General features: G+C 36.6%; 1 protein-coding gene across 1 annotated transcript; it reads right to left on the bottom strand.

The window, feature by feature from the left end:
• Positions 1–5,079: 5,079 nt before the first annotated feature.
• On the bottom strand, positions 5,080–15,420 carry EPCAM (epithelial cell adhesion molecule). The gene is made up of 9 exons (XM_044660655.1): positions 15,099–15,420; positions 12,737–12,841; positions 11,823–12,066; positions 11,458–11,523; positions 11,032–11,095; positions 9,770–9,871; positions 8,839–9,039; positions 7,670–7,714; positions 5,080–5,593 (listed from the first exon to the last, which is right to left on the bottom strand). Exons 1-9 carry the CDS (start codon positions 15,172–15,174, stop codon positions 5,555–5,557), a joined length of 942 nt encoding a protein of 313 aa, XP_044516590.1. The 5' UTR covers positions 15,175–15,420; the 3' UTR covers positions 5,080–5,554.
• Between the last annotated feature and the right edge of the window lie 120 nt (positions 15,421–15,540).

The raw sequence follows: 15,540 nt of genomic DNA, 5'->3' as shown, positions 1-15,540 counted from the left end.
ACTCTGTATGCCATCATTGGCACCTGTGCCATAGGTTCACCATCACTGATATAGAGTTTTTAGAAAAAGAACAAATGTGACTGCTGACTTTCCTGTCATAGTGGGGATGGTGGGTTATAGAGATTAGGGTGATGTTTTCTTAATTGCCAAGAAATGAGGAATGAGCAACACAGAGCTAGGAAACTTTTAACTGTGCCGCAGCAGACAAAGGACTTGGAAGAGAGGCAATACCTAGTCTCCAGATTAATTAAGTCTTAGCAGATATTGGATTTTGAGAAAGGGGACTGAACCTGACAAACTGGTTAAGAGTAGGCTTGCTTTCTGGAAACAATGGAGAGTTGAAACTTTCTACCTAGTCACCTCAGAAAGGAGAGTGTCCTTGAGGGAGGGCTTAATGGAATTAAGCTTTAGTATTCTTCCTACTCCTCCGGGAATTCCAGGGAGGGGAAGGTCCTGGCTGGTAGACCAGGGAACAATAAGTGGCTGGAGATCCCAAGCAAATCTCCCTGAACCATGATGAGGACTAATGATTCATCGAATAGAGTAACTGGAACCGGAGTCAGGAAGACCTGGATTCAAACTCTGCCTTCATCACTTGTGTGACTCCAGGCAAGTCACTTAATCTCTGTTCACCTCAGTTTCCTCAACTGTAAATAGGCATAATAATAGCATCTACCTCCCAGGGTTATTATGATGATAAAATGAGGTAATATTTGTAAAACACCTTTACAAAGCAAACTTGATAGAACTATTTCTTTTTTTTTTTCTTTTAAACCCTTAACTTCTGTGTATTGGCTCCTAGGTGGAAGAGTGGTAAGGGTGGGCAATGGGGGTCAAGTGACTTGCCCAGGGTCACAAAGCTAGGAAGTGTCTGAGCCAGGATTTGAACCTAAGACCTCCCATCTCTAGGCCTGACTCAGCTGCCCCGATAGAACTATTTAAATGCTAGTTTATTATCTTTGCTGTAGCTGTCATGGTTTTGGTGATGCTTCTGCGCATGATCACCTCTTTGTATGGAAACCTCCTGTGAACTGCAAAGATTTGACATCACCAACCATATGGACCTGATTATTTAGATCTGAGATTCAATCCTTCTAAAGGGAGGATGAAATAGTGATGCCTAGAATTTCTGATCTTTATTTTTTCCATATTCATTCACTCCTTCAAAGGATTGTTTTATTAGTTATGCTGTTTCTGCTTCACTTTTTTTTTAAAAATCTCCATTTTTTTGCCTTCCCTTTATTTTTATTCCAGTTGTTTAAAAGAAAATTAAAATAGCACATAGAAAACTTAGTATATGAAGAAAATGGTCAAAGCTAGCCATGGAACACAGCTCCAAGACAAGGTAGAAAATCTGGAGATTATATATTACAGTCAAATTCAACATCCACAAATACTGAGACTTCTCACTTTCTATAAGCTTCTCTAGCTAATTTGTGAGCTTCAGTATTGCCTCCTTTTGAACAAGCAGGAACATACTTCCAGTCAACATCCATGTCCCGAGTCATTTTATCCAACTTAACGAATTGGTCCTTGTGGACAACATCAGTAATTCTACTTGTTTTCCAATCATTTTCTTTCCATTTATTAATCCATTCATTCATTCCTTTGATAAGTTGATTATCTGAGTACAAAGTGATTTTGTCAAGATTTTGGGCCTTAGCTTGCTCAATCCCTCTGGTAGCTGCTTCTAATGAAGCACTATGGTTTGTCTGTCATCCAGAATATGTACTACTTGTGTTTTGATCATTGGCTTCTGGCCAGTAGACACCAATAGTTTCTCAGGCTCCTTCTCTTCCATTATTTTTTCAGACACCCTTGATATACACAGGGTTCGATCCTTGGTGCAGATGCTCGTTCCAACCTCTGGAGCCTCTACTCTGCCAACCATAGTTAGACCTCCCCAAGTTCTGCTGATAACAATTCCAACTCATTTCTCCAAAGGTTTGGAAGGAAATGAAAGTGGCTCTGGCCTTCAGAGTATATGAACTCTAAAAAATCTCCTTTAATGCTGCCAATATCAGTTTTCTTGAATCCTTTAGATCAGGGTTGACCAGCTCTAGAGTCATTTAAATGGTAGATGTCAGACCTGGCTGACAGGGGTCCAACCTGAGGCAAAGGAGACAGAGAGATTAAGTAATATTGCAAAACTTTATTTTGGGAAAGGGGGAGGGAGGAAGAAAGGAGAGCAAGGGAGAAGCCCCAACCCTACAGATGGTCAAGGGTCTCCACTGGGGTGGAGAAGGGGGAAATCTTTTAAAGGGTGGTGGTCTGGGATGAGATAACTCAGGTTGTCTCTATTGGGCAAAGTTGGGGTACTTGTGTCCAGATGATTGGAGAGCCCTAAGGGGGTTGGCTTTGGGGTGGGGGCTTTTGGTTTCCAGGCTTGTACAGTGCTTAGTATGGTAGACAGTATAAGTCCAGAACATCAATCCATTATGGATTTGTCAGGTCACAGCATGTGAATTAATAGCATGTGTCCTATTAAGTGGAATTAATGGCTTTGTTCTGGAATTCTACCAGGTGCAGGGAAAGGAGAGGGGTCTATTGGTCTGTATAGGAAAGGAGGAAAGGGGGGCTTTGGTACCAGGATCTATCAGTAAACAGTTCTCTAGAATATCTTTAGAACCTTATTCCCAAAGAGAGGGTGTGTTATGTTTTAGGAACAATAGCTTAGTCCTCACCCCTACAGAAATTAAGCTATTTTTTTTCCTTAAAATGTATTGAAATCATCCTGGAGACATTGGCACAGGGCTCAAGTGAATAACTTTTACTTCCTAGTAACTGAATAATAATAAATAGCTAATATTTTATAGTACCTTGATTTTATAATATACAATTTTTGTGGCCTATAATACATAATCCTTCTCTACATAGTTTATATATACATATATTTTACATACATGTATACCACTATATATATGGTTCAGTCATTTTAAGTTGTGTCTGACTCTTCATGACTCTATTTGATTTGAGGTTGGTTTTTTGGCAAAGATTTTGGAGTAGTTTGCCATTTCCTTCTTCAGCTCATTTTACAGATGAGAAAACTGAAACAAATAGGGTTAAGTGAATTGCCCACTGTCATACAGCTAGTAAACATCTGAGGCCAGATTTGAATTCAGGAAATGAGTCTTCCTGACTCCAGGCCTGGAACTTTACCCACTGTATGACATAGCTCCATATCTATGGATTGTAGTTACCTTTTAAAATATACTTCAATTACATTGAAAACATTAACTTCATAGGTTAAAATTGGATTTGATAATGTAGCCTTCATATATTAATACTAAAACATAAGACAAGCTGAAATCTTATTTATGGATGGTTGTCTAAGGAATAGCCAATTCTGAATAATATTCTCAAACCAGTAGTCAAAAAAATTTTTTAAAGACAATATAGAATAGAATGGCTGAAGTCCTCAATTTGGAGTCAAAAGAACCAGGTTCTCAGTTCTGTCAATTGAAATGATGTTCTTATCACCTACCTCAACTATTTGGAAATTGGGTATTCTGGAAACTTTAAGAGATGTATAAATGTGTTATTAACAAAAGTTGTTTATTTATCCTCAAGGGATAAAGTAATGAATACACTGAAATTCCATTAATTTTTTTTTAGATCTCTAATACACTTTTTATTTAATTTTATTTTTTTAAACCCTTACCTTCTGTTTTAGAATCAATACTGCATATTGGTTCCATTTTTCCTACATTCCATTATTATTCCATTATTATTATAAGGTTGGTGGCTTTCATCCTTAATTTGGAGGTGTGATAATCTATTTGGTATATTGTTACTCACAGGGCCTATATTAAAAATAGAAGAAGTTCCAATTTTAATTGCTCTGGGTTGTTCCCAGAATCATTTCCTTCACTGTCTCTGATTTTCTAGTTGACAGATTAAAAACATGAACCCTCCAATCCCCAAATCTCCCTGTGGCTAACCAGATAATATTTGGAATTAAACTCACTGCCATCTATTAAATCTAATGACTATATTCAGTGTTCAAGCTGTTCAAACTCTTTTTCTAAATATTAGTCATAGATTTAAAGCAAAAATGGACATTAGAAGTCCTCTGGTATAAAAGACCCACTTTACAAAGGAATCAATAAACACTTAGTAAGCACTTACATTGTGCCACTCACTACACAAAGAATAGCAAAGCCCAAAGATAAAAGTGATTTGCCCAAGGCCACAGAATTGTCAAGAAGCAGGTTTAAACCCAACACCCTTCACTCCAGAGCTAATATCAATATGGCTTTTTCCACTGTACCCACTTTAAATGAAATTGAATGTAAATGATTTATTTACCTTCACTTTTCCATATTCTACATTCCTAATGGAAACTACTGAAATATATTAACTTTAAAAAGTCTTTCTTAGAACAAAAAAGATATTTAAGGAGGTCAAGAATCAGGATAATCTACTCTGGGTAATTTGGGAGTCAGGTATATTTTTGTAGGAACTATTTAAAAACAAAGTCTGAAGAAACTTTAGTGCAATAAATCAGTCATATAAACTTATTAATCTGGTTTCCAATCTAAGAAATTCTTTCCCCAAGGTTCACTTCCCATTCCCATTTTTTAAAAACCCTTAGCTTCCATCTTAGAAGCAATACTGTGTATTGGCTCCAAGGCAGAAGAATGGTAAGGGCAATGGGAGTTAAATGAGCTGTACCTCCCCTCACCCCTTTCCTATTTCTTAAAATGTAATTATTATGGGGGCAGCTGGGTGGCTCAGTGGATGGAGAGCCAGGCCTAGAGACGGGAAGTCCTAGGTTCAAATCTGGCCTCAGACATTTCCCAGCTGTGTGGTCCCGGGCAAGTCATTTAACCTCAGTTGCCTTGCTCTTCTGACTTAGAATTGATATAAGACAGAAGGTTGTTGTTTTTTTGTGTTACTTTTTTTAAAATTAAAAACAGAACCTTAAGATGTTATGCAGAATAAAGACTCCAATTTTTTCATCAAACATACTTTTCATATCTGACATTCAGATTGAAAAATATCAATTTAGCTTATAGTTAGAACTTTGTGGAAATTAGGAGCTGTTTTCTTAACAATGGTAAATTAAAAAATGGGAAATTATATTTTGAACAACTTGTTTATTTCATAGTTCATAAAAAAGTTTAAGGAAATTCAAGACAAAAAATATGTACAAGACAAACAAAAAACATTACAGAAAGCTAACTTTCATTTACAAGTAAAAATGTGAGATTCACACAGTATCGTGGAATACATCTAAAGCCTGAATTTTTATGTCATATAAGCACTTGCTTAAACCAATAGTCTAGTTTTTGTCTAAGAAAATGTGTATTTGAATAATTTGTTGTGGTCCAACCTTTTGAGATAGGAATTGCCAAAATTTTCAAGTTACTCATAAACTTGAGTACTAAGTAAATCCTGCTTCTTACCAATTTTACTCATTCTCCTATTTTAAAACCTAGCTTATAGCGGTTCCTAACAAGATATTAATCTAGTACTGCTTTTTTTCTTCTATGTCCACATGTATAGTATCAAAATTTCTATTTTTTCTCTTCTTGTCTTCATATTTTGATAGTTATGAGAGTTCTCTGTGCATTTCACCCATCTCTTTTATCTGTAAGGAAGAGAGGAAAAAAGTGAACAAAATTTATGTCATCAAAGCTCCTCTCATTTATAATAATTTTATATTAAAATTTATTGAAGTATCTACGAAAGACAAGGAAGTATAGGAATATGAAGCTGTGCAGAAAATGGAGCAGTAACTTCTATCTTCCATGATATAAAAGGTAGCATTATAACTGATGCTTGGAGGATTTTTTGATAAATTATTAGAGACTTGTAGAATTTGTACAATTTTTAAAAATTTGAATTAACTTTTTCTAAATGAACCTTCTCAATTTACAGATGAGAAAACTGAGGCTCACTTTTCAAAATTAATAGGGAAAAAATGTGGTATAGTAGAAAGAATACTAGGCTTAATTCAAATTCTAGCCCTATCATTTACTTATCCCTATGAAAATAGGCAAATCACATTACTTCTCTGGACCTTGGGGTTTTTTTTTGAATCTGTGAAATGGGGCAATAATATTTGAAGCAATCATTGGGTTATCATGAGTACTTTGAAAATCTTCTAAAACATGATCTAGGTCTAAATCTATGATCTCATGATCTTCCAATGATATTAACAGTCTAATACTATTTAGTGGAAAAAGAATGCTTTACACATCTGTCTATAACAGTCAGGAAGATTCAGGAGGCATGGGGTTCAATTCCCAACTCTAACAACTGACAACTGTGAAATTAGGTGGTAAGCCAAGCCATTTAATTTCAGTTTTTTTAATGGTAACACAAAAGATTTGAATTATATGGCCTCTAAGATTCCTTCCAGTTTTAAATAGATGATCCCAGTATACTGTTGACCAAGGAACCAAATATCTATATAATCAATCCCCAAAAGTTGAAAAACATTTTCAAACAATTTTGTTCATTTATAATTAACAGTACACCATATAATAATAAAGAGAATAATCATAATATAAATTAGGTCTATCTTTTCCAAATATTTCCCCACTAGCCTAACACTATAAATATTTCACATCAGTTGCATTTGGTTTATTTATCAGATCTCACTAAAGGAACACTCATTAAGGGGAAACAGTATCTAGAGAAAAGACAAAATGGACACACATTGATCGATTGGAAAATGAATGGTTGAACTGGGGCAAATAAATGTAATACAATATTGTGCTATAAGAAATTATTAGAAAGGATTCAGAGAAGACTGGGAAGGATTATATGAAATAAAGACTAAAGAACAAAACAAATATCTGAATCCTAAACCATAAAAATGCAAAGGAAAACAATATTGAAAGATACCAGAACTCCTATTAAGGCAATGACCATTTAGCTCTATATGAAGAAGTATGTTTTTAGATATAGGCAATGTGCTGGCTTGACCATATACTTTTTTGCTATAAGAAAGGGGTCAACTAGGGAGTAACATCAAGAAAGGATATCTTTTTATACAAGCAATAATATGGACCTCTACTCTAAAGATATTCCAGTATAATTGCTATAATATTTGCTGCAGAACTGAATTCAATAAAAAGTATTCTTTTCAGGTTTTATATAAAGGGATTTAGACAACAATCTCATTATTCTCTTATTAGGCACAAAACTCTAGAAGAGTATTCTAGTGAGGCTATAATATAGTTAGAATCTATTTTATCTCTGCAGCATTCTCTTAATTTACTAAGAAAAGTCATTTAACAAATTATTCTACAAGTTCATAGGATCATAGATGTAGAGCTAGATCTTAGATTTATAATTTACAGACCAAGTAATCCAATGCCCTCATCTTACAGAATTAAGAAACAGACCCAGAGAATTCAGGTCCCGTGACTTCATATTTAGAGTTTTTTTCCACTAGGATAGAACTCTAGACTTTGAGTTAGGAAGACCTCAGTTCAATTCCTACCTCAGACATTTTTTACTGACTGTATGACTATTAAATGTTTAGCAAGTGATTTAATCCATTTCTGCTTCAGTTTCCTCATCTGTAAATAAGGTTGTTGAGGATAAAATATGTAGAGTTTTATTAACCTTAAAGTGCTCTATAAATGCTATTATCATTATTATTATTACTACTACTACCATTACTTTAAAATGAACTTATTAATGATCAACTTACTTCAGCTTTCTCATATTTTGTCCTCCTTTTCTTCCTGGACACAATCTAAATAAATGATAGTAGATACTTTTAGAAAATTGTTTTCTATTTAGTTGAACAAAAATAGTTACACATTAGCACAGGAAGCTGATTAAAGTTCATAACTGAACAATTTCAAATTTAATCTAATTTTTTAAATAGCATAAGTATCAAACTAAAAAAATTAAGAAAACGGTAAGTACTGAGAGTAAAGAAAAGCAGAAGCAATAACAGTAGTGGTCTAACTTTTAAAAATGAAACTGTAAAACCTGGGGATAGTCATGTTTAAAGTAAAGGCCAAAATCTATTATTATAAACTCACAAAGAATATAAAAATAATTTTGTTGTAGAAAATGGTAAAATGTAATAAAGCTAAAATTTTTACTCTGTAAAAACTAATGCCCAGCTTCTTTAGAGTTAAATGTGTATTTTTGTATGTATGAGTATGATTTAGATTGGAGAGAGAATTTGCTTCTAGTTTTACTTACATAACCCCTTTTTCTCTTTTCTTGGAAGAAATAGATTAAGTGCTGGATCTGTGGTTAAATTCTAATTAAAGATACTTAATAGCTGCATCAATTCTTTTACCCTCTCAATCTCTCTTACCCTCAGTCTCTTCAACTCTAAAATGGGGGAAATAGCACCAACCCCATAGGGTTATTTTAATGCTTAAATTATATGTAAATATGACTGCTATACATAAGATATTATTACCATCATTATGTAATAGCTTAGACTTTTTCTGATACTTCCTTACTTAGCAGTGGTGGATGATTTGGGAGTTTAGGTTTGTCTGGTTCTTGTATTTCTGTTTCATGGGTTAAAATATTTGAAGTGAAAAAAGAGTTAGTGAAGTTGGCAGGTATTTGTATTTGTAGCTTGGTGGCAAAACAAAATAAATACAGAGTGCAGTTTTAGCCCTCTTCCTTGCCTGCAACATATAGCACAAAATTACTCCCCTTACAGAAAATGATTATCTCATAGTGAAACCAGGAAAAGTTTTTATATGGGATTAATTAATTGTAAAGATTTATAGTCAGATTGAGTATTGTTACTACAATTACATCACTGGAGCATGAAAATAATTTTCTCACAAAGAAGCCTCTGAAATAATACTCAGTACACTGTCATTTTATCTGTACTACACTTACCAGCACAACAATTCCAGCAACAAGTGCCAGAACTACAACTACAATGACAGCAATAACACCAGCTGTTAGTCCTTGCATTGAAAATTCAGGTGCCTTTTCATCAACATAATATATTAAAGTTTGAGCAGGATCCAGATCAAGCTTTTCGCCATTTATATCAAGATTTATCTCAGTGGAATAAAAGAGATTTTCACCTTTTATCTATATTGGAAAGGAGAAAAACAAAAATCAAAAAGTTTAGTGAGAACCACTGTCGAACATGATTGACCTCTTGGGTCACCATTGGTGTTTTATCATCAAATTAAACAAGGAGTAAAATTTCTTACATGCCTCCCATATGTTCCACTCCCTGTCCTATGGGCCATGAGAGTTAAGAGGAGAGATAAAAGAAAACAGAAATATGTCCCCATATCTTTAAAAAATTCCCAGGTCTAATTGGAAATATGAAATATATATCTGTAACTATATAACATGATCAAGTTCAAAATGGTAAATTGTGTTTATGCTTACTTTTTGAATGATGTTGACTAAGATTTTTCAGGGAAGGGTTGTAAGAGTTAATGAAGTCTGAAATAGTTATTTCAAAGATAAAATAGGATAAGGAAGATAGTATTCCAGATAGTAGAATGGCACTAGCAGATTCCCTTTGCAAATGCATAAAGGGAACATGTCCTACTTTAAGCACCTGTGACTTTGGTGTGGGAAGGAACAATAAAATGACAACAACAAAACCAACCCCCCAAAAATGATTGAATCAAAGAAATGATTCTGAAGACTGTAAATAGAACCTAGAAAGATTGCTAAAAGCCCTTTAATGCTAAATAGACAGAATATTAATTAATCCCCTCTCCTTCCCTCTCTGAATATTGGTTCTTGAACAAGAGATTGATATTTCAAAAATATTCAGAATGATATGACCAGTCATACTTACATCTTTCTCAAAATAATAAGCCACATCAGCAATGTCCACATCGCCTGAGCTTTTCTGGCTACTATTTTGCTTCAGGTGAATAGTGATAAAATCATTCTCATACTGGAAAAAAACAGCAAGAATCAAGTAAATATAATTTATAACCAAAATAATAGTGGTCATCATGGCATTTCTGTTATTGAATTCTGTGACTTTTAATTTGTTTGTACAGTTGCTCTTCTCTACTAAGGTTGTTATTGAATAATTAACTATTGGATATTCAGAATTTTTGTGATATCTTTGAATATGCCACATATGACTCTGAGGGCTAAATGCTGCATATTGCTCTGAAAATATAAAAGACAACTAAAATTAATAATACTAACTTCTGTCATGAGAGAAAAATAGTGTTTGTTACCACGTCAAGAATTATTATGGATAGAAAATGCTTATTTGGACCAGTAATTATCCTACTTGAGGCATATAAAATTGCTAAAATGAAATGTAATCCAAATTCAGTCTCCTACTTGATGGCAAAGAAAGAAGTAAAATTATTTTTCACAACTATTTTACAGTAGAGGACTGAGTTTGGAATCATAAAGACTTGGGCTCAAATCCTGCCTCAGATATGTGCTACATTCAAGCATTTTTCAATAACTGCCTGGAATGGATTGTTTTGACTCATGGCATGGAAGCTACAGGATTAAAAAAAACCCCCTAAATTAGAATACACACCTAATAAGAATATAGTGATTACTTAGTACTCACAAAGAAAATAAACTATGTTGGGAGTGAAAAGTTTCACTGCTAGGTTTCCTGGAGAGAAAGCAGGGTATTATAGAGAAGAGAAGATGGAAGTGATAATTGAGGAATATTTCTATGTGAAAGATGAGCAAGAACAGCAGTATCTCAAAATTTGTCTCAGTAGTTATCCTTGTCATTAATTCATGACCATATTTCTGTCTAATCAAGTCAAACTGTCTGACCTTTCTTTCTTGAATATTTATTATTTTCTTTAAAATCCAAGGAGATAATCATAATACATGTAGAGATAAAGAATATATGGAAATCAAAAAGAATACAGAGTTCTAACTTAGTGAATAAGTTTTTTCAGAATTGTCAAACACTTAGAGACAAGTAACAAGAGGAAAAATTTAAACCTATGTCTTATTTCCAGGTCCAGTACTGGATCCAGTCCACTGGACCCAGGTATATTGCCACATATTTGGTAAAACTAACAATTTCTTTCAGAGATAGTTTATAATAGGAAGAGAATACATTACCAAAACATTTTGGAAGTATTTCTTGTTCAGTTGATAGCGACGATGAAATTCCTCTTTGAGGGTACTGTGAGAACGAAAAATCTTGTTATAAACCAGCTATTTTATGATACAAAGTTACAAGAAGCATAATTTTTGTTGATGAAACCAGATAGTTATAGTTCTCCCAGATCCAAATACTTGCTAAATAAACCCTTTATTAAGTTTTACAAGCATCATAAACAATCTATTATAAAAAATATTTGTCTCCTGTAAAACAACATGAAGGTCAAGGTTTTTAAACAACAATCCCAGTTGGTGAACAGAATGTCATTGCTAGAATGGATCTTCGAGGGCCTAATTTTACAAATAATCAAGTATTTGAGTGAATGAATGAAAAAACATTCACCAAATACTTAAATATGTGTCAATAAGACATATAAGACTTACTTTTCTAAGATAGTTGTATTGAAAGGTTTTTCTCTTGCTTTATGTTTTAGTTCAATGATGATCCAGCTGTAATAAAAAAAATTTTTTTAATGAATTACTTCCTTATAATTTTCACACTTTCAGTTCTCAGTGAATCAACCACTAAAATTTCCCCAGCTCCAAATATAGTAGTAATATTATTAAAAGAGAATAAATTTCCTCTTACTTTAATCAAATCAAAAATGAACCAATATAGGATAAAATACTAGATTAACTATCATATTGACCATCAAAGTTTTAGGTTACAAAACATTGCTATTGTAATTCACAGATGAGTTCATCTGAGAAGTAGAAATAAAATATTAAATAAAGGCAAACAAACTTACTATGTTTTTACTAGCTCATTACAGACTATTTCAGTTTCTTTATCTGTTCTTCGTACTCCAGCTGTATTCACACACCAGCAAAGAGCAGTTCCATTACATTGCCGAGGTTTGAAGTGACCTTGTCCATCACAATCAGGATCATATATTCCATCATTATCTTGAATAGCTCCTTCTGGTTTAAGTCTCCGCCCTATCATCTTTTTACGAATCATTTCTGCCTTCATTACCAAACATTTTGAAGTGACTTTGGGAGGGAAAAAAGCTTAAAGTCAAACTCAGAAATAAATGTGGGTTTCTCAAAAAGAATTCAAAATCATCCTGAGTACCTTTTGTTCATAAACAATACTCATCAAGAGCCTATACTGCTCAGGAGTTAATAAAGACCGAACTTCCAAGAAAGGATAAATTCCCGAGAGATAGCATGAAACAAAGGAGAAATCAGTGAAGTAGGAATCAGAAGATATAGTTCTCCATTTATTATATATATGATATGCAGGTCACTGACTCTGCTTCCTCATATTTAATGAGGGGGAAAGTCTTTCTTGGGTCTAAATTCCCTATGTGTCAGAAATGAAAAAAAAAGTTCTTATATGGGTCATACTGTTTATATTGAAGAGTGTTTTTATTTTTACTCTCCTTTGATCCTCTTGAAAATGATATGCACAGCTTTACAGGTAAAATTTCACTTCTAGAAAAAGCTAAATTACCTTTAAATATAGATAATTAGATGATTTAAAAAAAAAACACAGACAACTGAGTTGAAGTATCCCAGCATAAATAAGACAAGCAACATTTCTGAGCAAGTATTTTGACACTTATTTGATCATTATTTAAAAATTATCTCTACCACAATTAAAAAACCAAATTAGTATACCAAAATAAAGTCAATGCCAGAAAATTAAGACTAAACTCACTTTTTGAACAGGTGATTAAATGTGATGAACCAAAAGCATGACACTGGCAACCATTAGGTGGTATTTCTGTACAGTTTGTTAGCTTGTTTGTTTCACAGTAACAACCTAGGACAGGAAAAGAAACATTTATAAATCTGATACCTTCCTATTGGTGCAGCAACAATAATAATACTTCCATCAGTCGAAGATAATTCCAGTGCTCCAGTTAAGTGAGTTACATCACAGCTTTAAAAGACAAGAAAAATTGGTTTCAAAATTATTGATTCCCATTTCAAATTTTATGCTCAAATTTTTCATCCTCTCAAACACAACCGATGTTTACAAAAACATATAGGACCAGGCAGCTGGGTAGCTCAGTGGATTGAGAGCCAGGCCTAGAAACGGGAGGTTCTAGGTTCAAATCTGGCTTCAGACACTTCCCAGCCGTGTGACCCTGGACAAGTCACTTGACCCCCATTGTCCACCCTTATCACTCTTCCACCTAGGAGCCAATACACAGAAGTTAAGGATTTTAAAAAAATATATAGGACTCAAGTAATTTCTTCCTTCCTTCCCTTCAGAATCCACCCCTCTAATAAAAAATTCTTTAATTCATTAAAGGGCACATTGGTTTCTCTGACGAAATTGCCTTTCTGTCCTGGTTAGTTTCAGCCAACAAACATTTATGATGCACCTACTCCCTGTCAGGGATTGTGATAAGCACTGGTGATATAAAGAAAGGCAAATAAACATAATAGAATAAAAATTAAAACCCAGGGAGCAGCTGGGTGGCACAGTGAATTGAAAGTCAGGACTAGAGACCAGAGGTCCTAGGTTCAAATCTGGCCTCAGACACTTCCTAGTTGTGTGACCCTGGGCAAGTCACTTAACCCCCCATTGCCTAGCCTTTACTAGTCTTCTGCCTTGGATCCAATACACAGTATTGACTCTAAGAGGGAAGGTAAGGGTTTAAAAAAAAAAAAATAAAAATATGGGGCAGCTGGGTAGCTCAGTGGAGTGAGAGTCAGGCCTAGAGACAGGAGGTCCTAGGTTCAAAGCCGGCCTCAGCCACTTCCCAGTTGTGTGACCCTGGGCAAGTCACTTGACCCCCATTGCCCACCCTTACCACTCTTCCACCTATGAGACAATACACCGAGATTAAGGGTTTAAAAAAAAATAAAAATAAAAACCCAACCTGCTCTCAAGGAGTAGGGGTGGAGGAAAACAATATGCTAACAACTATTTACAAACAAAATACATACAAATCAAACGGGAGAAAAATCAACAGAGGGAATGTTCTCCCATTAAGGAATACCAGGAAATTATCTTAATCAATTTGCAACTAGAACGCCAATTATTGCAGCCACTTTATTTAAAGTTAGAGCTAGCTGGCAACTGTCCTCGAGGAAAATGGATGCAGCATCCAACTACACTGAAATGATATCATCATTTTTTTTTTGTCTTTCCAATAACAGGAAACTAATTTAAGGTCTTTTGGTCTCCAATGGAAAACAAAAGATGGGTCAAGATTAGAAAGCATTCCTTCCTAGGAATGTGTAACGTTTCCAGTTCCTGGAGGGAGCAGATGTACAGTAAGAAGAGAGCGGAAGCCTGGAGAGTACAGGTGTAAAAAGCAGGGAGAGCAGAACGGATGCCTGGAGGGTGCAAGTGTATAGCAGGGCGAGGAGCGCTTCAGTACAGGCACCTGTTGAGCCACTCCCCGGCCCTCATCCGGGCCCCCACACAGGTAGGTAACCTCATCGTGGGGCGGGGCCCTGGTCCAACCAGGGCCACAGGCCACTTCCCGCTCTCCTCAGCTTCCCCAAGGGATCTTCCCCCACCAACAGAAGTAGCAAGGGCCCGGAAGAGGGAGAGGGGCGCCATTGTGTGAAAAGGAAGAGGGAAAGGGTAAGAAGAAAGAGGGGAGGGGGAAGAACTCGAAGGGCTGCCAAGTGAAGAGGACAACCCGACCCCACCTCCGTCCCGCCAAAGAACTACACCCCCAGGATCCCTCCCTAGGTCGCGTTCACCTAGACTTCCTTAACCCGGGTCCTTATCATTGGGCCACTCCTAAGTCATCCTCGGGGGAGTCTGGTCCCTTCTCTGGGCCTCACTTCAAATCTTCCCTTAGTGCCGTCTCCGAGGTGAAACGTGGAGCAGGAGTCGAATACAAAAGCAGCTCCCTCCCCCGGTGGACCATGACTGCCACCGCTACACTGGGCTCCGGCCGACCATCTCCCGCCTCCACCTTCTCTGTCCAGGTCACTAAGTGGTGGCTGTCCGGCGCCGTCGTCCATCCCGTTCACCCTCTGTGGCCTCTCGGGCCAGCCCCGACGGCGCCCTCAGCATCTCTGTCCGCCCCTTACCCGTTCCGCCCGCTCACCTTCCTGAGCCGAGCTCACCGCCACGGCCGCGGCGGCGAGCAGCAGCCCGAGCGCGAGAGCTGGGGGGAGAGCCATGGTGCGCACTTCGGAGGGAGCAAAAAGGGCGCAGAGCTTCTCCGGATAATAAAGACGCAAAGGGAGTCCCGCGCGCGCTGGGACCCTCGGAAGATCTGGCTGGGAGGAGTGGGAGGATCTCGCGCCCCCCGGGGTTGGGAGGGGCAAAGTAAGAGGGTCCCCTGGCCCTGGGCTCGAAGACTACAAGAAGTGAGCCCGTCTCTTGAAGGGGCAGAGAAACTCTGGGGAGAGTGGCGCGGGCCGCATCAGGTCCAGCCCTACCAACCTCGTCTCCGCCTCTCTCCGAACCCCTCCCTCAAGGCTGTGGGCCCCTTGCCTCCCACCCCCACCTGCCGGACCGGTTCACCGAGTTGAGTAGCTAACTGG

This window comes from Gracilinanus agilis, chromosome 2 (assembly GCF_016433145.1).
Source record: "Gracilinanus agilis isolate LMUSP501 chromosome 2, AgileGrace, whole genome shotgun sequence".
NCBI classification, from domain to species: domain Eukaryota; kingdom Metazoa; phylum Chordata; class Mammalia; order Didelphimorphia; family Didelphidae; genus Gracilinanus; species Gracilinanus agilis.
The sequence above is the reverse complement of the archived record's forward strand: the minus strand, read 5'-3'. Positions and strand labels throughout refer to the sequence as shown.

What these genes read in the sequence shown, in the direction of transcription:
- EPCAM (XM_044660655.1), bottom strand. Translation starts at nt 15,174, where the DNA reads ATGGCTCTCCCCCCAGCTCTCGCGCTCGGGCTGCTGCTCGCCGCCGCG. An exon ending in GGTGAGCTCGGCTCAGGAAG is followed by an intron (nt 12,842 to 15,098) that starts GTGAGCGGGCGG and finishes TTCCTGTCCTAG; the next exon opens with GTTGTTACTGTGAAACAAAC. An exon ending in AATGAGCTAGTAAAAACATA is followed by an intron (nt 11,524 to 11,822) that starts GTAAGTTTGTTT and finishes TTTTTATTACAG; the next exon opens with CTGGATCATCATTGAACTAA.